This window comes from Macaca nemestrina, chromosome 1 (genome assembly GCF_043159975.1).
Source record: "Macaca nemestrina isolate mMacNem1 chromosome 1, mMacNem.hap1, whole genome shotgun sequence".
Taxonomy (NCBI): domain Eukaryota; kingdom Metazoa; phylum Chordata; class Mammalia; order Primates; family Cercopithecidae; genus Macaca; species Macaca nemestrina.
The window spans coordinates 200,763,269-200,788,307 of record NC_092125.1 but is presented as its reverse complement, the minus strand read 5'-3'; the positions used below and the strand labels follow the sequence as shown (position 1 = coordinate 200,788,307).

The 25,039-nt window shown below is 47.6% G+C and overlaps 1 protein-coding gene across 1 annotated transcript in view; it reads right to left on the bottom strand.

Moving 5' to 3' along the window:
- LOC105494666 (tripartite motif containing 62) overlaps nt 1-8,785 on the bottom strand; it is a 35,265-nt gene extending 26,480 nt beyond the window's left edge. Inside the window, exon 1 of the mRNA XM_011763314.3 lies at nt 7,733-8,785. Within this exon, the coding sequence (XP_011761616.3) occupies nt 7,733-8,140 (408 nt within the window). The 5' untranslated portion in view covers nt 8,141-8,785. The remainder of the gene's footprint in view (nt 1-7,732) is intronic.
- Nucleotides 8,786-25,039: the final 16,254 nt, after the last annotated feature.

Genomic DNA, 25,039 nt, shown 5'->3' with positions numbered 1-25,039 from the left:
ACAAACTTGAACTTGCCTCTCTCTTTCCTACCCCAGCCCCAGTCTTTCATCTATACCTAGAACCGGATGCTCCTGGTCCTCCCAACAGACTGGAATTCTTCTATATCTTCAAGCCCCAACCCTCCCTGTGCAATTCTGAGCCACACAATCTCTGGCAACATCTGGCCACTCCCTGCTTCTAGGGTCTCCCACCAGCTCCCCTGGCACACTGCCCCAGAGTGCTTGGTCCATAATACAGACCTGGCCGGGCTGCACTTGCCTGCTCACATCTGTTTCTGGCTTCCTAGCATGTTAAAGATCAAGCTTAGCGGGTGCATGCATATGCGTGTGTGAGCTTGTGTGCGCATGCATGTGTATATGCGTACTTGTGTGTGTGCATGTGTGTGCATGTGTGTGTACATTCAAGCATTCAAAGCCCTTCCTGTGCTGGTCAAGCCTCACTTTTCCATTCTTACCTCCTCCTGCCACACCCTCCCCTCCAGCTACAACGAACTACCTGAATGTGTGCTCACCTCCATGCCTGTCCCTGGTCACACTCAGATAACCTGAGTTCAAGTTCCAGCTTCAGGGACACTTAGTGGTTTTCTGACCTTAGGCACAGTTTCTTTCTTTTTTTTTTTTTTCCCTAATTAAAAAAAAAATTTTTTTAGAGATAAGGGCTCACTCTGTCACCTAGGCTGAAGTGCAGTGGTGCAATCATAGCTCACTATAGCCTCAAACTCCTGGGGCTCAAGTAATCCTCCTGCCTCAGCCCCCCAAGTACCTAGCACTACAGGCATGCACCATGCCTGGATAATGTTTAAAAATTTATTGTAGAGATGGGGTCTCTCTGTGTTGCCCAGGATGGTCTCGAACTCCCAGCTCCTGGCTTCAAGTGTTCCTCGCACCTTGGCCTCCCAAGAGCTGGGATTAGAAGCATAAGCCACTGTGCTTGGCCTCTTTTTAAAAAAAAAAAAAATTTATTGAGGTAAAATATACATATATAACTTATCATTTAACCATTTTTAAGTATACAATTCAGAGGCAGTAAATACATTTATATTCTTTACCCTCCTTTCTTCCTCCCACTTCTTCTCCCTTCTCTCTTTCCAGGCCCTTAGGCACAGTTTCTGTTTTTCCTTTTTTTTTTTTTTTTGAGACAGGGTCTCACTCTGTCACCCAGGCTGGCTGGAGTGCAGTGGCATGATCACAGCTCACTGCAGCTTCAACCTCCTGGGCTCAGGCGATCCTCCCACCTCAGCCTCCAGAACAGCTGGGACTACAGGTGCATGAAACCATGCCCGGCTAATTTTTTTGCATTTTTTGTAGAGATAGGGTTTTGCCTTGTTGCCCAGGTTGGTCTCGAACTTCTGGACTCAAGCAATCCTCCTGCCTTGACCTCTCAAAGTATTGGAATTACAGGTGTGAGCTACTGTGCCCAGCCAGGCACTGTTTCTGAGCCTCAGTTTCTCCATTTGTAAAATGGGGCATGAGATCCATCTCATAGGGTTACTGTTAGAATTAAATGAGAGGTAGGCTGGGGGAGAGAGAGAGAGAAGGGGCGTGGGCCTGCTTGTCAAAGCCTTGAATCCGATCCCTGGAATGCTCTGCACCAGGCTGTGCATGTTTTTATTCCCTCTGTCCATAACATCTTTCTTTCTGCTCCCTGGCCTGAAGCACTCAGCACATCTTTTAGGATTCAGCTCAACAGAGCAAGCCTCAGTTACAGCAACCTACCAGTTCATGGGCCTATCTCTCGGGGCCACACAGGGCCAGGTCTTGTGTAGCTCTCTCCTGGGCCCAACACAGGGCTGGCCCGCTGTAGCCATGGCATATATACTGGCTAAAGAAATTATGTGTATGTGTGTGTGTGTATATATATACATGTATATATGTGTGTATATATACATATATGTATATATATACACGTGTATATATATACACACACATATATATGCACACACATATGTATATGTATTTTTTTTTGAGATGGAGTCTTGCTCTGTCACCCAGGCTGGAGTGTAGTGGCACGATCTCGGCTCACGGCAACCCCTGCCTCCCGGGTTCAAGTGATTCTCGTGCCTCAGCCTCCCAAGTAGCTGGGAATACAGGCATATGCCACCATGCCCAGCTAATTTTTTTTTTTTTGTATTTTTAGTAGAGATGGGGGTTTCATCATGTTGGCCAGGCTGATCTTAAACTCAGGTGATCCACCTGCCTTGGCCTCCCAAAGTGCTGGGATTACAGGCGTGGGCCACTGCGCCCAGCCCAGAAATTATTAAGTGAATCCCTGAATCCAAGACAGAACTCACCTCCAAATCTTCCTCATCCACTCTGAGTGTTCAAGCAAAGATGGAGGTTAGGAAGGTAAATGGTACTGAGAAAACAACACTGGACTGACAGTCAGGAGAGCTGAGCTCTGGTCTAACCCTGGGCAAGCCAGTTTCCCCATCTGCAAAATGGGGAGAGTGTCAACTCTTTGATGGTTTCTCAGGTTCCTCCCCATTTGGGTGCTCCCTGGGACAGTTGGCATGTTGGGAAGGAGGGTGAATTCTGAGTCAGAAAGACCAGTTTGAATCTCAGCTCTTCCTCCTACTTGCAGTGTGATCTTGGGAAAGTTACTGAATCTCTCAGCCTCAGTTTCTTCATCTGTGAGATGGTACTGATCTCAGTCCCACTCAGGGAGTAGGGAAAGAAAAAAATCCTTGTGAGGATCAAATGCCCATAAGAAAGCCCCTGGCCCACAGTAAGTGCCCCATAACTTACTTTGTGCTGAGTAGCCGGGAATACAGGCATATGCCACCATGCCCAGCCAGCTTTGCCCTCACAGAGGCTGCTGTTGGCAGAGAAATCCTGCCCTCTCCTTGGAAAAGTAACAGCAGAGCCACTTCCCCAGAACACAGACAACCCAGCTGCCTTCCTTTCTATGCTACAAAATAAAGTACCTCTGAATCTGTCATTTCTTTGGATATTTAGCAACTCTTTCTCTCTCTTTCCACATAAAGCAGGAGGGCTAGTTCTTACTTCCATTTCTCAGATTGGGTAAAAGAGTGTCACCCCCTCTCCTGGAAGAAACCAGAGCCGGGATTTGAACCTAGCCCCCAGCCCCGCTCCCTCCTTGGGTGGCTGTCTTGGTGTCACTGGATCACCATACCCTGCCTGCCAGGGCTTGCGCCCAAGGCTGATCCACTGCTGTCTTCTCTGGCATGAAGGAAGCCTTGGGAAGGGCTCCAATGGTCACATGAGGCTTGGAGGGGGCGGCTGAGACTGAATCGGATGCCCTCTCTGGGGGTTAGGAACCTGAGATGGCCAGAGAGCCGGATGCCACGCCTGGTCTGACCAAGATGACGTCCCAACCACCTGCCCTCGGGGCGTCAGCTGGGAGAGATGGCCTGGCCCTGTCAATACAGGACAAGCAGGGTGGCTGGGAGACAATTACCCAACCCTCAGAGGCAGCTCAGGGATGATATGTGGCCTAGTCAGACTGGCTTCAAATCCTGGCCCTGCCATTTACCAGCTGGGTGACCAAATGAGTCACTTAATTCCTCTGAGTTTGTTACTTCATCGGTAAAAGAAATAGATAACAGTACCCATCCCACAGGGTGCTATGAAGATTAAATGAGGTAATGCAAGAAAAGCTCTTAGTGCAGTCCCAGGCATTCAGACTGGGCTCAATGAATATTGGCTGAGAAGCCCTGAACTCTTTGGAAATGGGCTCCCTCCCTCCACTTTGCTCAGTGGTCCAGGTACTCAGCAGTGGAGGTGGGGAGGAAGACACCAACACACACACACACACGCACACACACGCATATGCACACACACGTGCACACATGTACACACATGCATACACACATGCATGCATGCATACACACACACAGGTTACACAAAAATCCTTAGAACTATATAATAATTCCTGCCATGTTTCATGGGGTATGATTATGGGGGGGACTTTTACATTATATAGCTCTGCTTCTTATGTTAATTTTATAATGAACAAAGATATTTAAAAATAGTTTCGGGGTACCTACTGTGCCAGGCACCGTACTAGGCACTTCTGATAAAGGATTCCTAACCCTTACAACATCCTTCCCAGGAATGTCATATCCTTATGTTATAGATGAACCTTAGGGAAGGAGCCTTAGAGAAGCAAAGTAACGTGACCAAGGACACACAGCATGTCAGGTCTGACCCCTGTGATGGAATCTGGAGTACAAAGCAATTGTGCTTAGTAGGTCAGGGAAGGCTTCACAGAGGAGGTGATATTTGACCTGAAGTTTTAAAGTTGAGTAGGACTTCTCTAGGTCAGGTTTCTCAACTAGAGGTGATTTTGACTCTAGGAGACATTTGTCAATGCTTGGAGATGGTTTTGATTGTCACAACTTGGGAGGTGGGTGGAATTTGCTACTGGCATCTAGTGGGTAGAGACCAGGGATGCTGCCAGACTTCCTATAACACACAAGATGGCCCTGCACAACAGTTATCTAGCCCCAAATGTCAACAGTGCCGAGGACGATGTAACCTACTATAGCTGTCATTTATTGAGTGCTGTTAGGTACTAAGCTTTTATAAACATCATCTTGTTTAATCCTAATATAATTACTTCCATGCTATCCATGAAGGACCCAAGGCTCAGAGATGGTAAATAATCTTACCAAAGTCACACAGTAAATGGTGGAGCCAGGATTGAGATTACCTGAGTACAAAGCAGGGCTCTTAATTTCTCTGCTCTGATGCCTCAAGGATTTACAATAAATGTAAAAGCTCCAGGCCAACTGCTAGGTAGGGTGTTAGGAGACTCTGGCTGAGTACAGGCCCAGCCTCCTCTGGCTTCGAGGCCTTGGGCAAGTCCCCTTCCTCCCTCTCCCTCTCTTGTTTCCCCATCTGTCAAGTGGGCGTGGCACCAGATGATCTGCATGACCCTGCCGGCTCTGAGTCTGTAATTCTGCAGGAGAAGGGCCCCAGCTCCATCAGCTGCTGGGAGAGAAGGGGATGTGAGGGTGGGTTCAGCCTTATTTCTGCTGCATAAATAGCTAATAAGCCTTCCCCATATGGAGGGAGAGGCAGGTGGGGGTGGAGGGTGCCTTGAATCTCACCCAGCAGCACATCCTCTCCAGAGGGGAGGCAGATTTCTCTGCCACCCAATTGCCAAGCCCGGAGGACACACCAAAGCAAGGCCTCCTTCTCGGGCCAGAGAGGAGAGTCTGGGCATTCACTCCGCTGGGCACATGAGCTCTCACAGGTAGAAAGAGAAAAGGTGGGCTGTATGTTATTCCAGCCCGTACTGTGTGCCTTTGAACCTCAAATAGCAGGGTAATCCCAGGTCAGCCTCACAAAAGTCCTGGTAGGAAGGAGGCATCTGGACCCCATTGTACAGACAGAGCATCAGCGTTTACATGGAGTGACTCATCAAGGGGCACACAGTGCCCACGGCAGGTTTGGAACTCAAGTGTGTCCAACCCCAGGACAGTGTGCTAGAGAGTAAGCAAGCGGCACTCCTGTTTTACTTTTCACCCAATAATGAAGCATTTCAATAGTATTTGTAGGTGATACATGTTCAGTTTCTCCTGTGTCCCCCAGGTCATGGGATAGAGTACAGAAGCCCAACATACAGTAATCTGGATTCCCTGGTTTGCAGACAGGAGAACCAAGCCTCTGAAGCAGAGGCTAGAAAGTCAGACAGGGAGGGGAGAGATCAGAGAAGAGGGATCTGGGTCAGGCTGTGCCCTCTAGCCCTGGCTCTCTCACTGTCTGGAAGTGTAGCCTTGGGCAAGTCACATCACTTTTACAGGCCTCACTTTCCACTCCTACATGATGAAGAGGTTGGACAGATGGTTTCAGACAGAGTCCCTTCAAACTCTTCCTGCTTATGTGACTCCGCAGACAAGGAGATGGACAGCAGCAGCGCCTAGCATGATGGCTCTGGGGGTGGAGGGCCAAGCCTTGTGCAGGCTCCCAGAGGCCCAGGCTCTTGCTCACCCTCTGATGGGGTCTTCATCCTCAGACAGCTAGACTGGAAGGGAGTCAGTTGTAGTTTCGAGATAAAAGGGACAGGGAGGGGGCGATGGTGAACATGGGCCATTTCTCCTGAGGCCCATGGGCATCTGCTGGGTGCAGGCCTACTCAAAGACTGGTGTGTGAAGGGATTGGGAGCCCATACAATACAGGGGAAAGTAGTTATTTAGTTTCTGTTTGAGTATCTCGAGGCCAGAGAGCTCATTACCTCCCAAGTTAGCCCGCTCCATTTTCATAAAATGTTTGAGCCAAAAACTTTCTGCTTCCAAATGCTCCATAGTCTGGTCCAGCTTACGCCAGCGTTGGTCATTCTTTCATTCATTCATTTGGTCTTTTTTGGTGTGTACTGTGGACCAGGTCTTGCACCAGGCTTTGTGGCCATGGATAGGAGAAACAAGATACTGTCTCTGGCCTTGGAGAACTATGTGCTCCACTAGTATCCCAAAGCCAGGAACTTGGGACTGCCGGATTTCAGTGATTTAGCTTGAAAAAAGAATTCCAGGCCCAAATAAGCTTGGGAACCATTTTATTAAACACAGTAAAATAGATTTATTTGCAACAAGACTTCTCTAAGCTTTGAATATGCAAATGCATACTGAAAATTCTCCAAGGGGGTGGGTATAAAAAATATACTACATTTCCCATACTTATTAATAGAGAGCATTTGGGGAAATGCAGTTCTAATGCTTTTTATTTTTTATTTTTTATTTTTTTAACCAGTGGAGCTTGGAGAAGCCTTCACAGAGAGGACATTGGAAGAAACCAGGGTTCTTCCCTTAAAAGTTGAGTAGGAGTTTGTCAGTGAAGACAGGAAGTCTTAAGGGGGACCGATTAGAGTTCTTTGCCAACTATGCTCAGGTCCCTCTGCATGTACCATTTCGCTTAGTCTTCAAAGGTCCTGATGTGGGGGACAGAGCCAAAGAGGTCATCAAAAACCCATAGAGACTCCTAGAGTCTAGGGTCTAGACCCTCCCTTCTTGAATCACCGTACATCTGGGCCTTATTCTCCAAATCTTTACTTTTCAAGTCCTGGCCCCACTCAATCTGGCCTCTACTCTGGCTTAAATCTAAACTTGTTGTAGAGTATCTGGAGCTGATCTCAGTTTTAACCCCTCATACGTCTTGGTCTAACCCTCGGCACTCAAACCTGCCCTCTCAAGCAGTTTGGCACCCTATCTTATACCCCTCTATTGGGTTTCACCCTCACCTGTCCAGCACATTCTAGCCCCTGTACTCCCCTTAGTCCTGATGCACATCTGATGCAGTCTCCGGCCCCACAGAACCCCCAGCCTGCCAGAGCTCAGCTACCCGATTTAGTACAGACCCATCTTCGCGGCCTCGCCCTCAGTCTGACAGCGGCCCTGCCTTTCCCCAGCTCTGATTCCACTTCGTTCACAACCCTGCCCCAGCCCAGTATCTGGTCCAGTTCTGATGTCACTCATTTCCGCCGTCCCATCCGCGTCCTCGACTTCCTAACCACGGACCAGCCCCTACTCCAGGTCTGTCTCAGATCCCGCCGGGTACGGACTGCCCAAGGCCCCGCCCCCACGGCCCCGCCCCGCGGCGGCCCCGCCCCTCCCTGCTCCGTGTTACTCCTGATAGGGCCCTGACCCTGCCGGCGGCCCCGCCCCGGGGCCATTCTGACTGAGTCTGGCCCGCAGTCCAGCCCTGACCCCACCCCCGGCCCGACCCCACCTCCAGCCCGGCCCCGCCCCTGCCCCAGGCCGGCCGAGCAGCGCACCTGCAGCTCCTCGAAGGCGTCGTCGATGCCGGTGACCTGGTGCTGCTCGTGCAGCGCGGGTTCGTCGCAGAAGAAGCAGAGCAGCGCGCGGTCCGTGAGGCAGAAGAGCTTGACCTTGTCGTGCGCCTGGCAGGGTCGCGCGGCGCGGCGCGCGTTGAGGATGGCGTCCAGCGGGAAGGCGCTGTAGCGCTCCACGATGTTGGCCAGCTTGAGGCTGGGCGCCAGCGCGGGCTCGGCGAACGTGCGGCGGCACTCGGGGCAGTCGCGGGCGCCCTGCGCCTCCTGCCGCACCCAGTGCTCGGTGATGCAGCGGCGACAGAAGTAGTGCTCGCAGCCCAGGCTCACCGGGTCCTGGTAGATGCTCAGGCAGATGGAGCACAGCAGCTCGTCCTTGAGGCTGCACGCCATGGCGCCGGGGGCGGCAGAGAGGGGGGCCCGAGGGGCAGGGGGGCGGCTGAGAGAGTGCGGCGCTGTTGGAGGCAGCACCGAGGGCTGGGCGCGGGGACGAGGCCCGCACAGGCAGGGGTAGGAGCTACTGGAGAAGGGAGGGGGTGCTGTCCGGAAGGAGGGTAACGCGAGGAAGGGGTGCGCGGCTGAGACTCCCTGGGACGCCAGCCCGGGAGTGCGGTCTAGAGGTAGTGGGGAGCTCAAGTCAATGGGCGCTGGGAGGAGGCCGTGAGCGGCTGAGGGACGGAGATCTTGGCGGGGAGGTTCTAGGGGGCGGGGCAGTCCTAAGGGATAGGAGCTGGGAGAAGGGGATCCCGGAGAGGGGTGGATCCCTTGAAGGGGTCGAAATCCCGGGGTGGGGGCTTTGGGGGGAGGGCAAGAAGCTAGGGATGGGGAATCCTGGGGGAGGGGGCAGCCAGGCCGAGCCGTACATTGGCTGTGACCGGCAGAGAAGAGGAGGGGTGCCGGCCCGCTCAGCTGCCGGATCCCGGCCCCAAACCCTGGCCCAGCGCGGACCCTTACCCCCGCGGGCTTAGCAGCCACCGCTTCGGTCCAGCGCAGCCTCTCAACCCGGAACCAGCCGAATCTGAGCTGCCGGTGGCCGCGGCTACCTCCCCGCCCCCGTAGGCGGGACCCAAGCAACTCCGCCCCCGCAGCGGGCGGGGGAGGGGAGGGGCCGCCAGCCAGTTGACCTCCGCCCCGCCCCCACCATCCTCCAGCTCCCCAGCTGTTCCTTGGGGTGTGTACTTGGAACTGCATCCAGGTCTCGCTTAGGGTCCCCGCGGCGAGGCGGAGCAGGGACAGCAGCTAATTTGAGAGCACGACAAATAAACAAGGAGCATCTTTCTGGATCATTGATTTGAAGATGTAGAAAAAAATCATATTTTGTATTAAAATGAACAAGAATATGTTTGGAATACAATTTCTGCATAAAATATAAAGATAAAACTCTTGAAATGCCCCGCTTGCTTAGAGCAAGTTCAAGGACCTCACACTCCTAAGCCCTGGGGTTCCATTTCCTCTTCACTTTTTTTTTTTTTTTTTTTTTTTGAGACGGAGTCTCGCTCTGTCTCCCCGGCTGGAGTGCAGTGGCCGGATCTCAGCTCACTGCAAGCTCTGCCTCCCGGGTTCACGCCATTCTCCTGCCTCAGCCTCCCGAGTAGCTGGGACTACAGGCGCCGCCACCTCGCCCGGCTAGTTTTTTGTATTTTTTAGTAGAGACGGGGTTTCACCATGTTTGCCAGGATGGTCTCGATCTCCTGACCTCGTGATTCACCCGTCTCGGCCTCCCAAAGTGCTGGGATTACAGGCTTGAGCCACCACGCCCGGCCCTCTTCACTTTCTTAAGGAGTGCTTGGGGAGAAGTTTGGAAAGCCCTGGCTAACATCTGGCCCCGGAGGCTGCTCCATTGGCAAACAATTCTGGAGTGCTGTGTGTGTGTGTGTGTGTGTGTGTGTAAGGGGTGAGGGGTGGTGCAGGAGAGAGGGAGGAAAAGTAATAGGAAAATTTGTCTTGTGTGCCAGATGGAGAGGGGATAAGGGATTTCTAGGCAGAGGAGACAGCCTGTGCAAAAGCATAGAGGCGTGAAAGGGGAGAGCGAAGTGAAGGAAGTGCAAGTAATTCTGTACCGCCGGGGGTGGGGTGGAGAAGGGGCCTGGGTGGGCTGGAGGGCATTTTGGGTCATGGTAAAGCATTTCTTGAAGGCATCGGGCTTTCAGGCAAGGGAATGACCTGGTCCGATTGGGTTTCAGGAAGTCTCGGAGATATTCATGATACCATCTGCAAGGTGAAGAAGACAGGGAGCTTTTCCGATGTGTCTGTGCATGCACAGCACTCAGCACACAGTAAAGGTGTGTAGCTGAATAACCGCATCAACACCACGGGTTGCAGGAGAAGGAAAGACTGGGCACCCCTGAGGTGCTGTTGTCATCGTGCCTGCAGGAGGCAAGACCCGAACTGGGGCCCCAACAGTGGGTAAGGAGAGAAGGCTAGGGTATTGCAGGTACACACACGGTGACATTTGGTGATGGCTGGATACGGGGGTGAGGGAAATGAGGCATTGAGAGTGGCTACCAGTTTCTGCCTCCTCCAGAAATATCTTCATTGGTGTTAAACTTTATTGAGGTACAGTTGATGAAAAAGCTCTCAGTTTAGTTCTCTAGACACTTTCTCCATCACACCCTCATCTGGCCCAGAATCTCCATCATTGCCAGAAAAATAGTTGGTTCATGCAACAGCAATTACTCGACTTTTTCTTATAGGCAGAGCCCTGATTTTGTTCAGGTGGCCCCTTCCCCATGTGACCAAAGGAAGGCTGACCCCAGCCCATTTCCAGGAGTGAGTCTTGTTTGGTCCAAGTCCATTATGGTGGTCTCATTCCTCCTGCCAGTGATGGTTTGGGCAGGTCCAGCCTGAAAAACTAAAGGGGAAGCCTATGGCAGAGAGGGGAATTCAGGAAAGGGTCTCTTTACTTTTCAAAATCGTCTGCCCCCTTTGCTGGGATGTGTTTGGTGGCAATGCTTGGAATTGCTGTAGCCATCTTGCTCCCAGTCTGAGGATACAGCAGGTAGAGAATGGAGGGCAAGGCCAAGAGAGTCCTAGGGAAGAGAAACTTTTATTCTGATTCAGAGTCTGGACTTCAGGATATGTGAGATGGTCCATCTTATTGCATAAGCCAGTTTAACAGTAGTGCATTGTCACTTTGCAACCCAGAGAATCCCAACTGCTACACTGATGTGCACCCCTAATGAGTGGGTGGGGAAGGTGAACAGGGCAGAGTCTAAATTATTGAAGCATTTGAAATGAAATGGAAAAAAAAAAGACTTGATGATGGATGAAACAGTGACTTCATTATTCAACATGTCTTTACTGATGCTGACTCCGAGCAGGTCTTTGTGAGGGGATGGAATAAACTATGCTCCTTGTTCCCAAGGAACTGGTGGTCTAGAGGGCAAAATCAATGTGAAATTCTTATCTGGTACAGTATGGCTTGCTAAGCATTCTCACATTTATTATTGGATTTGAGTCCCAAAGCAGCCTTAACTAGTTTATATTATTATCTCTATTTTATAGAGGAAGATACCAAGCCTCAAATAAAGGAGATGTGATGGAAATTGCTAGCTGTCCACTAAAATGCATCCTCCTATTCTTCTATATAATAGAGTAGCAGTCAGAGGAATGGCTGGTCCACTAGAGACCATACATCCCAGCTCTTCTTGCAGCCGAGTGAGACTTGGTGACTAAGGTCTTTCTAATAGAACATAAATAAAAATAGACCGTAAGGCATGAGACTTTTGCTCTTCCATAGTCCATTTCCTCTTCTCTTGAGTTGGAACACAGATGTACCAGCTTCAATAATGCTTCAAAAGGGCTGATGGAGCAAAGATATGGGAGGATCCTGGGTTCCTGAATGACTGCATGAAGTACAGCCACCCTGACATGGACTAGAGTGTGAGAAGTAAACTTATTTTCCAAGAGCCATTGTATTTTGGGTCTTTTGTTGCAGCAGCCCAGCTTTCTCCATACTATTTTGCAGCTGCTTTTATTATTTATTTATTTGAGACGGAGTCTCGCTCTGTCACCCTGGCTGAAGCACAGTGGCGTGATCTCAGCTCACTGCAACCTCTGCCTCCCAGGTCCAAGTGATTCTCCTGTCTCAGCCTCCCTAGTAGCTGGGACTACAGGCGCACACCACCATGCCTGGCTAATTTTTGTATTTTTAGTAGAGACAGGATTTCACCATATTGGTCAGGCTGGTCTCAAACTCCTGACCTCAGGTCATCCCACTGCCTCTGCCTCCCAAAGTGCTGGGATTACAGGCATGAGCCACTGTGCCCAGCCAATTTTGCAGCTGTCTTTAGAAGAGGCTCTGGTACTATTTTACTCTATTGTCTAAATCCTTTCGGTACATAGTCTTAATATGTAGCTCTAATCTCCTCCAAAGGACATAGAATATGGCTTTCTCTGGCCGAAAGTCAGTCTCTTTTTTTTTCTTTTGAGATAGAGCTCTGAAGCCCAGGCTGGAGAGAAGTGGCGCAATCTTGGCTCACTGCAACCTCCACCTGCCAGGCTCAAGCGATTCTCGTGCTTCAGCCTCCCGAGTAGCTGGGATTACAGGTGCCTGCCACCATGCCCAGCTAATTTTTTTAATTTTAATTTTAATTTTAATTTAATTTAATTTTATTTTTTTTGAGGCGGAATCTCGCTCTGTCGCCCAGGCTGGAGTGCAGTGGCCGGATCTCAGCTCACTGCAAGCTCCGCCTCCTGGGTTCACGCCATTCTCCTGCCTCAGCCTCCCGAGTAGCTGGGACTACAGGCGCCCGCCACCTCGCCCGGCTAGTTTTTTGTATTTTTTAGTAGAGATGGGGTTTCACTGTGTTAGCCAGGATGGTCTTGATCTCCTGACCTCGTGATCCACCCGTCTTGGCCTCCCAAAGTGCTGGGATTACAGGCTTGAGCCACCGCGCCCGGCCTTAATTTTTGTTTTTTTAGTAAAGCTGGAGTTTCACCATGTTGGCCAGGCTGGTCTCAAACTCCTGACCTCAAGTGATCTGCCCGCCTTGGCCTCCCAGAGTGCTGGGATTATAGGTGTGAGCCATCGCACCCAGCCCAGTCTCTTTATCTTTCACTTTACTTTCCAGTGTTCCGTCCTTTTATTCTCTGAGCAGTTATTCTCTTGACCTTATTCCATCTCCATTAAGATGCAGAACACTAAAACTGTTGATTTTCTTTACATTTGGCAAGTCATTGATTGCTCTTCCCACATCTGATGTGGTTGAATGGTCTGAACTAAGACTTAGAGATCCTGACTGCAGTGTATGCCATCTGCTTCCATTCATACTCCAGAAATTAACATCAGGAATTTTTTTTCTGGAAAGCTGTCCCAGAGCTATTGTTGAGTGAAAAAAAGAAAAGAAAGACCCAAATACACATAGACACATAGACACCCACAGACTTGGACACAATCACAGGCATTATTTGCATAACAAAAATTCTATAGAGCTATATTCTAATTGTGTTCATCTGTGGGCTGGGATTATGGGGGGACTTTAACTTTTACATTAGATAGCTCTGTTTGTTATACATATTTTTGTAATCGGAAAAAATAAAGATCCTGTTGATCCTCATTATTTATGGATTCAATATTTGCAAAATCACCTACTTCTAAAATCTATTTGTAACCCTCAAATCAATACTTGAGGCACAATTGCTATTATTTGTGGACATACTCATGTGCAGAGGTGAAAATCTTGACTTACCCACACGTATGTTCGCAGCTGAAGTTGAACAAAGGGACACCCTGCCTTCTTGTCTCAGCTCTCATGGTGTAAACAAGTATTCTTTTTGTGTTTGTGACTTATTTGGTGCTAATTATTCTCTTTTTCGTGTGTGTGCTTTTTGTTGGTGATTTTGCTATTTAAAATGGCCCCAAGCATTGTGCTGAAGTGCTCTCTGGTGTTGTCAAGCACAAGAACGCTGTGACGCGCCTTAAGGAGAAAATACATGTGCTTGATAAGCTTTGTTCAGACATGAGTTACAGTAGTGCTGGCTGTGAGTTCAATGCTAATGAATCAACAATTCATATATTAAATAAGGTGTCTTTAAGGAGAAACACACATAAAACAAAGTTGTGGCTGGACCCGGTGGCTCACTCCTGTAATCCCAGCATTTTGGGAGACTGAAGCAGGAGGATCATCTGAGGTCAGGAGTTTGAGATGAGCCTGGCCAACATGGTGAAACCCCATCTCTACTAAAAAACAAAAATTAGCCAGGCACGGTGGCGGGTGCCTGTAATCCCAGCTACTTGGGAGGTTGAGGCAGGAGAATCACCTGAACCCAGGAGGTGGAGGTTGCAATGAGCTGAGATTGCACCACTGCACTGCAGCCTGGGTGATAGAGTGAAAATCCATCTCTAAATAAATAAATAAATAAATAAATAAATAAAAGTTGTATGTTGACTGGTTGCTGAAAATGTGGCCAGAGGCTCACAGGAGCCTGATGCTGTAGTTCCTTTAACGGCTACAGGGAGTAATGAGAGTCGGCTGTATTTAAAATTGTTGCATGTAATAGCATCCACCAATACAAGATACAACATTCACGTCCCTTCCTATCTAGGTTACATTTGCTCAAGCCCACTTGAAGGCAGAGGAGCAGGAGAAGGAACATTGAGCAACTTCTGAGTGCCAGGCACTGTGCTTCATGTGTGTTATTTGATTTGATCCTCACAATAGGATCAAATCTCCAGATTTGACTTGTTTCTCCCCATTGGCAGATGAGGAAACTGTGGCTTGGAGGGGAGAAGTGACTTACCTAGAGCCAGAGCAAGTAAGCCGCACAGGCTCCTCCTGCAATTCTTCCCCTGGGGCCCAAGCAGCTGGAGATGACTCCACATTGTGCAGCCTGGCTGGGCCACAGCAGAGCGGTCAGCTCCACCCAGCAGACTTTATAAATGGGCAAGCTGGGCTCTGTCTCTCGGTGCCTCCCCCCTATTCCAAACATTTGCCTGGCTCCTGTAACCCCACAGTGACACCCTTGCTTCCTCTCAGTGGGGGACCTTGCCTTGTGCTCCATGGAGGAAGTGGAGCCCCCTCCTTGGGGATGTCTCAACTTCCAGTCCCTCCAACCTATCAACTTATCTGTAGAAACACCTCAAGTCCTCTGTGAAATGAGGCAGAGAGTAGAACAAAAAAATTGACGGAAATAAATGCATTAATGCATTTCTAACGTTATTCATCTTCACTCCCTTTCCCTGGTCCTGGAGGATGAAGCTTACCTTCATTGAGAACGGATTCCTCCCCTAGGACCCCTCGAATTCCCTCAGGCCTCTTCTGGGACCTGACTCCTTCAATGAGCCCACGTTTGACTCTGTATTTTTGTCTCCTTCCTTGTCATTGGCTGCTTTTCCTCAGCCTAGAAACAGGCTCAAGTTCCTCTTAAAATGATACTCTTTACAGTTGCTCCACCTTTAGCTACCACCTCATTTCTTGCCTGTCTCTAGCCCAGCACCTTGAGACAATTGTCTGTACATCCTCCTGTGCCACCGTCAGCCCATTGCAGCCTGCGCATCCTCCTGGGCCAGCACCAGCCGACTGCAGCCTGAGCATCCTCCTGGGCCAGCAGCAGCCCACTGCAGCCTACACATCCTCCTGGGTCAGTACCAGCTCATTGCTGCCTGCACATCCTCCTGGGCCAGGACCAGCCCACTGCAGCCTGCACATCCTCCTGGACCAGCATCAGTCCACTGCAGCCTACACATCCTCTTGTGCCAGCATCAGCCCACCATGGCCTGTGCATTCTCTTGGGCCAGCATCAGCTCACTGCAGCCTGGCTCTGCTCCCCACCACTCCATTCATCATCTCCTAATTGCCAATTAAAAATACTTTCAGAGACACAGTTGCTGCTGTAGAAAAACAAAAGAGAGGAAAACTAAGAAGTCACCATTCAGAAAGAACTATTGTTAATATTTGGATCATATCCTTACAGATCTTTTTCACATATTCTATATATGTGTGCACATGTGTGCACACACACACTCGGGTGTAGGGGAAAGGAGAAGGGGAGTTGTGGGAGAGAGAGAGAAAGAGACATTTTTAAAAAATAGAAATGAGTTTACTCTCTAAATTAGTGCTTCTCAATGCATAGTTCTTGAGCCACATGTGTCTTAGAATGGGTTCTTCCAAGAGCTGACCTTAAGGTAAAGACTAAAGTGAAAATAGTTTATTTGGGGAGCACACGTAACACTAATAGGGAAGTGGGAAGGTGATACAGGGAAGGGAAGGCAGCCCCATAAGGGTGCACTATTGTCACAAAGGGGAACTAAAGATTTATCCTGCAGGGAAACTCTGGGAAACGGTACAAAACTTCAGAATGATTGATGCCTCAGAAGCATCACACCCAAAGGGTGAGGGAGCTGGGGTATTTATACACCATGTTTGAGTGTTGAGGCTGCTCCCCAGTGGTGTTTAATTCCTTGGCACTTGTGAACTGTGATGTGTACAGTCAGCTCTCTGTAGTTCTGGGAAAATGATCCCTCAGCTACCATGTGGATGCTGGCAGTCGGAAGTCTTGTGAATACATTGACAGGTTTGAGAGAAATTGGCAGGGCATTGACATTATGTGTCACAGTTCACCCTTGCACCTGCTCAGATAAACTTGCATTCACATTAAGTTTCATGTTCTGTCACTGCTTCTTTGGGTGGTGGAAAGTCACGATTTTTTACAAGAAGAGAGGAGAAGAAGGAGGAGGAAGAGGTGGAAAGGATAACAGATAAGAGGAGGGACAAGCTCCAGACCCCACTGCTGTAGCTGGTCCTGAAGTGTAACTGATGCTCAGCTTCCGACTCTACCACCCTTTCTAGACACCCTTAACCTGGTCCGGCAGGGGTCTTCTGCCAGTTCAGAAACTCCTTTCTTAGCTTGCTGGTCTGCTGTCATGAGGATCCCAAAATTACCAGAGGCAGATACAATTTTAGGTTTAGTAAAATCATAATTATGTCCTTTGATAGAAGTGATCTTTCCCTACCCTCTGAGAACTAGGATCTCTGGTTCAACAGAGCCTAAAGCTTTGGCGATAGAAAGCATAAATTTGCCAAGTGGGTCATTGGGAATAAAGGTAAGAGAGGCCACTCATTTCGTGGCTTCCAGACCTATGTATTCTGCCTGTCGGGGATGTAGCACCCTTACAATAGCTATTGTCTCAAGTGTAGAAATACATGTAAGGGAGGCAGGGCACCGTGGCTCACGCCTGTAATCCCAGCACTTTGGGAGGCTGAGATGGGAAGATCACGAGGTCAGGAGTTTGAGACCAGCATGACCAACATGGTGAAACCCGTCTCTACTAAAAACACAAAAATTAGCCGGGCGTGGTGGCGGGCATCTGTAATCCCAACTGCTTGGGAGGCTGAGGCAGGAGAATCGCTTGAACCCAGGAAGCAGAGGTCGAAGTAAGATTGCGTCACTGCACTCCAGCCTGGACGACAGAATGAGACTTCATCTCAAAACAAACAAACAAAGAAAACAAAAAGAAAAACATGTAAGGACAGGTTCTCAATCCCATCTTCAAGCTGATGACTTAGCTATGCCTTCAAGTGGTTATTCCAACATTTTCTCAGGATGCAGCTCTGGTTGATACGGTAAATAGCAGGACCAGTGAATAACATGGTCATGTGCTCACTTTCTCCATGGCCATGTTATGGGGGAATCCCATGATGATAAATTGCACACCCAGGGAACTCTGAGAGAGTGCTGCTGATGAAGACATTGTGGACAGAGAAGGCAAATCTGTGTCAGTCTCATGAAGTCATAGAAGAGTCACAGCACCTCCAGGGTGGTTGAGTCCAGTGTAATCAACTGGCACCACGTGCCAGAGTGCCCTCCTTGAGGCCCTCCATGAGCCCTGCTTGTGCTTTGACAGATTGGACACTTAGTAGTAGTAATACCTAGGTCAGCCTCGGCCAGAGGAAGTCCATGCTGTTGGGCCATGCATGGCTTCCGTCCCTCTTACCATGCTTTCTCAGTTCATGGGTCTGTTGTGCATGCTCTGGGGCAGCTGAGGAGAGAGGTAAGCTCATTTCCACTGGATGAATCATCCTATCTAACTGATTGTTTGGCACTTTCTCTGCAATGGGCACCCTCTGGTAGACAATGAAATGAGACAGAGACCCACACACTTTTGTGTCTTCTCTCAAAGATCAATCCGCATGCTTCTTCCCCAGACTTCCTTAACTGCAATTTTGCAGTATTGCTCTTCACAAGTCCCTGAGCAATCAGCTGAACTGTTCACTACTGCCTAGGAGTCCTGACCTCAGGCCACCACTCTTTCTGCACCAAGTTGAAGACTCAATGCACCGCCTAAAGATCTGCCCCTGGGAAAAATTCTCCTTATGACTGTTCTTCAGGAGCCCTTGAGTGGGACTGTAGTGTAGCAAGAGTGCATTTTTGTTTTCCACTAACCTATTGTGCCAACCTGTCCATACACCAGGCCCAAGCTTTTTCCTCTGTCACCTAGTCATCAGGAATCTCTCATGAGTTCATAGGTGTGAGCTGAGGGAAGAGGTTCCAATGCAGGGGTCACAAAAGGGGATTCTGGGCCTGCTTCTGTAATTTATTTGTAACCTCTGGTCCTGCTCAGGCCTAGTCCATGACAATGTTCCATGTCTACCCTTCAATGGATTACTGTTGCACATACCCGACTATATAGTTTGGTGGATATGACAGTACACAACTTACAGTGGGAAACTCTGGCTATATAATCAGTTGATCCCCCATATATACACATATTCCACATAGTTTATTGTAACTCTTGTCAGTTTTTAAGCTGTTGCCTCTTAGCACCACAACCACCCTTCTGCATCAACTTGTGTAGTGCTGGGGCTGGGGTTCAGAAATTCGCATATTATATATATATGAGCAACTTCTGAGTGCCAGGTACTGTGCTAGGTGCTTCATGTGTGTTATGACAGTTGTCACCTCTGCATTGGGTGACCCTCGCCAGTTTCTTTACAGATTAAGAAACCGATGTGAGGTTTCTAATGCCTGCTGAGTTTACTAATCCCAATTAAGTATTCAGGGATGGGGAAAATGGTCGCAGGAGGGTGTGAAGACCCAATGGATTCACTGTAAAATGGGCTTTGACAAAGACTCCATTTATCATCTTGCCTCCATATCTCCTTACTTTAACAGGAGGGCTATAGTGGCAATTTGGATCCCTTGGAATCAGTGTCAGTCTGGACCCTGAATCCTCAAACTATAGAAATATCTGGATATTTTTGTTCTCCTGTGTACAGTTACTGTGGTACTGGGTCTGAGGACTAGTTTGAGCACGAAAAATGGGTGAGAGATAGTGATTTTCCACTGTGATGGCTCACATCAGTCTTCACATTACATGCTCTTGATCTGTTTTTATTATATTGGGCAGCAGTACCCTTGTTAGTCACCCATTGATCTCGCCCTTAGGAACTCCAGGGTCTGTTAGTAATCCCACAGATCTCTGTGGGTAAGGGCCCCTTGGTTGACTTTCTGACTTTGCTGCCCGTTATGGTAATTCCATACACTATGTGTCTGATGGTTAAGTGCTGCTACCTGGCCTCTGCTGTTCTGGAATCCTATTGTCACTATTAACAAACAGTAGGAACTCCAGTTCCCTAGCAGCTACAACATAACCTAGAAGGGACAGCCATCACTGAGTTGCTCAAGGATGTCAGTGCCCCTTCAGAAGCTCATGCTTTATTGCTCCAGTGAAGGTGTACTGGAAACATACTAAGCTGGTGGTCTTTTGGTTTTAGGCAATACATTTCTTCTCTGAACTTTTGACTGCTTTCTCCAGTTATGTCAGTTCATGCATTTCTACATCGTTTATTGTAACTCTTGTCAGTTGTTAAGCTGTTGTCTCTTAGCACCACAACCACTCTTCTGTATCAACTTGTGTAGTGCTGGGGCTGTTGTTCAGAAATTCACATTCCAGCATTGCCAGTTGCTCCTGCTAATGAAGAGGGCAGGAGGGAATTGATGCTGCAGCAGCAGGAAGGAGGGACTTGCTTCCTCCTATTGACTTCCTGTCAGCTTCCTGTTCCTGTGAGCATCACCCTAGCAACGCTTCTTCACCCTGGCATCAGCAGCATCTTTCCTTAACAGCAGCTGAATCCAGTTTGCAGTTTCCCAACACTTCCTCGCACCAGTTTCCAACACTTTGGTGTTCCTCCTCAGAGATCTGAGTTTGGGTTTCTTGGAACTTCTCTTGTAAGCTTCTAAGTTTTGATAATTCCACTTCTTATTTTGTTTCACCAGCCCTGCACATGGTATCTGCTTTTGTCATTGCTACCTTTGTGACAACTTAGCATTCTCTTTTTACCTTTGCAGTTACCTACTTAATAACTTTATACCTGCTTAACAATACACTACATTTAGATCTCTATTTAAATTATTGGTGTGGTTTCTACCTCCTGATGGGACGCTGATCCTTTTGTCCTCTGAACCATCCCAGCTCCAAGTGTTCTTGCCAGGAGGGTAAATGCAGAGGCCCAGGAGACTTCCTCCATATCTACAACTCTTCTCTTATCCATCCCTATGTTCCATTCCCCTTCTCGACTCAGCAGCCTCAATATCCATTCCCAGGCACATCTTCCAGCTTTTTATTGGTACCTATTAAGCAGGTCCTGCAGTTCTTTTAGTAAAAATCCTGTTTTTTGGTTTTTTGTTTGTTTTTTGAGACGGAGTCTCACTCTGCCACACAGGCAGGCTGGAGTGCATTGGCACAATCTTGGTTCACTGCAACCGCTGCCTCCCAGGTTCAAGTGATTCTCCTGTCTCAGCCTCCCAAGTAGCTGGGACTACAGGTGTGTGCCACCATACCTGGCTAATTTTTGTAATTTTAGAAGAGACAGGGTTTTGCCATATTGGCCAGGCTGGTACCAAACTCCTGACCTCAGGTGATTCACCTGCCTCAACCTCCCAAAGTGCTGGGATTACAGGCATAAGCCACTGTGCCTGGCCAAAATCCTGTTTCTTTAAGCAGAGATAGTACTTCCTCAATGGTTGAGTGCTGAGATTTAACCCTAGTGATTGACCTAGAAGATGCAAGAGAATGTAGAAGCAGATCTTGAAGAGGGTAAGTATCATCTTGCAAGGCATCTGCCTTAGGGGAGGCCCCTGCATAGTTTCCAGGCAAGAGAAGGAAGCCTATTATCCTCTAGCAAATGGGAGTGAGACACTTCTACTACTCTCATCATTAGGTTCTGGACATGGTTTTCAGACCTATCTGCCCTCCAGCTGTAGGAAATTAGGGGATTTTAAAATGCTGTCATAGTGGTTTTCTAGGTTTCATACCATCCCCTAGGCTGGTGGTTGACTAATTTGACCCTATCATTTTCCTCCTTTAGCACTTCAGTGGTACTTAACAACAACCAACAAACTCCACCAGTTCTTTAACTACCATTGCCTCCACATCTCTCAGATGCTAGAAAGACTTCATAAATGGTTGTATCCCCTTGTATCTGTATCTTGTCCCCCAATTCATCCTAGGCCTCTACAACATGTTAAATGCCATCAATAATTGGATCTTATTGCCATTGGCTGACAAATTTTACAATCCTAGAATCCATCCTTGGGATCTAAGACCACTTCTAGTCTGAGCTTAGAAGACCAGATTCAGACCACCACACAAATATTTGAGTTAAATTAGCTTATTTGGAAAGTGACTATTTGGGTAGAGAAGTGGGAAGTGATAAAGAAAAGGAAGGCAGACAATAAGAGTGCTACCACAGTGGGTTATTAAAGGTTAATTTAGCAGGGAGACTCTGGGAAATGGTGCAAAACATGCCTCAGAAATAACTCATATGAAGGGTAAGGGAACCAGGGTATTTATATACCAATGCTGAGAGTCATTGGTTAAGAGTGGATGCTGGCTGGGCGCGGTGGCTCAAGCCTGTAATCCCAGCACTTTGGGAGGCCGAGACGGGCGGATCACGAGGTCAGGAGATCGAAATCATCCTGGCTAACACGGTGAAACCCCGTCTCTACTAAAAACGAAAAACTAGCCGGACAAGGTGGCGGGTGCCTGTAGTCCCAGCTACTCGGGAGGCTGAGGCAGGAGAATGGCGTAAACCTGGGAGGCGGAGCTTGCAGTGAGCACGAGATCGCGCCACTGCACTCCAGGCTGGGTGACAGAGCAAGACTCCATCTCAAAAAAAAAAAAAAAAAAAAAAAAAAAATGTCTGTTCATATCCTTTGCCCGCTTTGGAAACCGTCATTCTCAGCAAACTATCGCAAGAACAGAAAACCAAACACCGCATGTTCTCACTCATAGATGGGAACTGAACAATGAGATCACTTGGACTCGGGAAGGGGAACATCACACACCGGGGCCTATCACGGGGACGGGGGAGGGGGGAGGGATTGCAATGGGAGTTATACCTGATGTAAATGACGAGTTGATGGGTGCTGACGAGTTGATGGGTGCAGCACACCAACATGGCACAAGTATACATATGTAACAAACCTGCACGTATGCACATGTACCCTAGAACTTAAAGTATAATAATAAAAAAAAGAAAAAAAAAAAGAGTGGATGCTAACAGTTGGTAGGAAAAGTCCACGGGATATGGATGGGGAACTGACAGCATCTGCAACCACCTGCACCTACAACTGAGTCCTCTGATTACCTGCTAAAATGCAGATTCCTGAGTACATTCCCTGAATGAAGGAAACTGAGTGAAGTGTACTCGGGAGTCTTCTGCAACTTCCTATGAAAGTATAATTATTGGCCGGGCGCGGTGGCTCAAGCCTGTAATCCCAGCACTTTGGGAGGCCGAGACGGGCGGATCACAAGGTCAGGAGATCGAGACCACAGTGAAACCCCGTCTCTACTAAAAATACAAAAAATTAGCCGGGCGCGGTGGCGGGCGCCTGTAGTCCTAGCTACTCAGGAGGCTGAGGCAGGAGAAAGGCGTGAACCCGGGAGGCGGAGCTTGCAGTGAGCCGAGATCGCACCACTGCACTCCAGCCTGGGCAACAGCGTGAGACTCCGTCTCAAAAAAAAAAAAAAAAAAAGAAAGTATAATTATTTCAAAATAAAAAGTTAAAAAATAGTATGACCAAGAATATAAATTATATAGAAATACATATGTATACATGTATATATATATGTGTGTGTATATGTATATGTATATATACACATATACACACACACACACATATATATATACACATGCAGGTTCCAGAGTTTACTTTCATTGACTATGGGGTACTGTAGAAAGAAGTCCCTTTTATCTCTTACTCTAAATAAATAGAAATGCTAGGTAAAATATAACAAATACATTAAAAAATATAGAGCTGCGCTCAAAAGCTCAGGTGGAGCTAGAAAACGTAGAAAAGAGCTAGGAAAGAGTCACCTGGAAGCAGTTGTAATCACACTCTGCATTAGTATGGGTGTGAGAATTAAGTTCACAAGTTTGCATTAACCGTGTGATGGTGGCAGTGGTGTTTGGGGGAACCCTAGCCAAGAAATTGACATAAAGTTTGTCTTGGAACTGGCTAAACTAATGGATCTTCCTGTGAAACTACCTGTGGTTCTCCTCCACAATGCAGGGCATACAGGACTTCTATAGAAAACAACTCCCACTGAAGATAATCTCATGGCAAAAAAATTACAAAGTATGAGAGGAAAAGGATTGCTAGGACAGAGTCAGAAGATGAAATAATCTGGATAATTCACATGCTGTTTTAGTTGGGTCCTCCAGAAAGTAAATGCAGAGACGGGATTAGGAGTTGCAAGGGGTTTATTGAGGGGTAATGCCTGGAAAAGACAAAATGGGGAGAATCAAGATTGGGCAGAGAGAACCTTAGATGGGACGCAAATATGATAAAGTCTCGGCTAACCCAAAGGGGGACTACACAACAAATACTGCCTGTTAGAGAAAGTCCCTTGTTGAGCAGAAATAGCAAGACGCCTGCCATGTTCATAAAGTTATTGCTTAGGGACTGCCAAAGAAGAGCCTTAAGTAAAAAACGGAGGCAGATCTTGAAGGCACCAATGATACTAACAGCTTGAGGTAGCCAGCCAAGTGCACTTGTGTGGCTGAAGAGCAAGTTCTTCCTCAAAGGGAGATCTTAGTGGTGCATATGCCAAAAATTAGGATTATAGAACAACCTGAGAGACTTTAATGTAAGTATGTTTAAATGAGATAAAATTAGGAATCGAAGACATAAGGCAAGAAGAGCTTATGAAAAAAGAAGCAAATAGAAATAGCAAAAATGAGCTATTAAAAATGCAATAGATATTTTGAAGAGTAGACTAGACACAGATGGAGAGAGAGAATTAGTACATTCAAATTGATCTGAAGAAATTACCCAGAAGGCAGCACAGAAAGCAGCACAAAGAGATGAAATTATAATAGTGTAGAATATTAGTGCAGTGGGCTGGGCACGGTGGCTCACACCTGTAATCCCAGCACTTTGGGAGGCTGAGGCAGGTGGATTGCTTGAGCCCAGGAGTTGGAGACCAGCCTGGGCAAAATGGCAAAACCCTATCTCTACTAAAAATACAAAAAATTAGCCGGGCATGGTGGCACATACCTGTAGTTCCAGCTACTTGGGAGGCTGAGGTGGGAGGATTATCTGAGCTTGGGAAGTCGAGGCTGCAAAGAGATTGCACCACTGCACTCCAGCCTGGGCAATGAGTGTGTGACCCTGTCTCAAGAAAAAAAAAAAAAAAATACATGGGCTCTGAAGCCACACACACATGGTATTAAATCTCTGGTACTTACTATTAATAGCAATAGAGATTCAGGTATGTTTTTAAACCTCTTTGTGTATCAATTTTCTCATCTATAAAGTGGAGATACATTATAATGTTATAGTACCTACCTCATGGTGTTGCTATGAGGATTAAATGAGTTTATCGTTCTTGGCACATAGTGAGTGCTCAGTATTATAGAGTAATGGAAAATACGAAAGATAAAAATCATAGAGGAGAAAATGAGAAGTTCCAAAATTTATATTAGATTAGTAGTTCTACAAGGAGAAAATAGGGGAGAAGCACCATTTGAAGAAATAATGATGAAGGATTTTCTACAAGCAAAGAAAAATGAGCTTCTAGAATGAAAAGGCACAGTGAGTTCTGAGTAGAATAAAAAATTTCATTTCTAGACATACTGAAGAGACTGAAAAACAATAAAAATAAAGAAAAAAATCTGAAAAGCCGTCAGAAATGAAACATCCACAAATGAATGGTGTTCTGCCTGAAGCCAATTTCTCCTTGGCAACAATAGCTGCCAATGGACTAATACCTTCGAAGTGATCAGAAAAACAATTAAATTCGACATTCAATTAACCAGCATTGAAGGATGAATGTAAAATAAAGACATT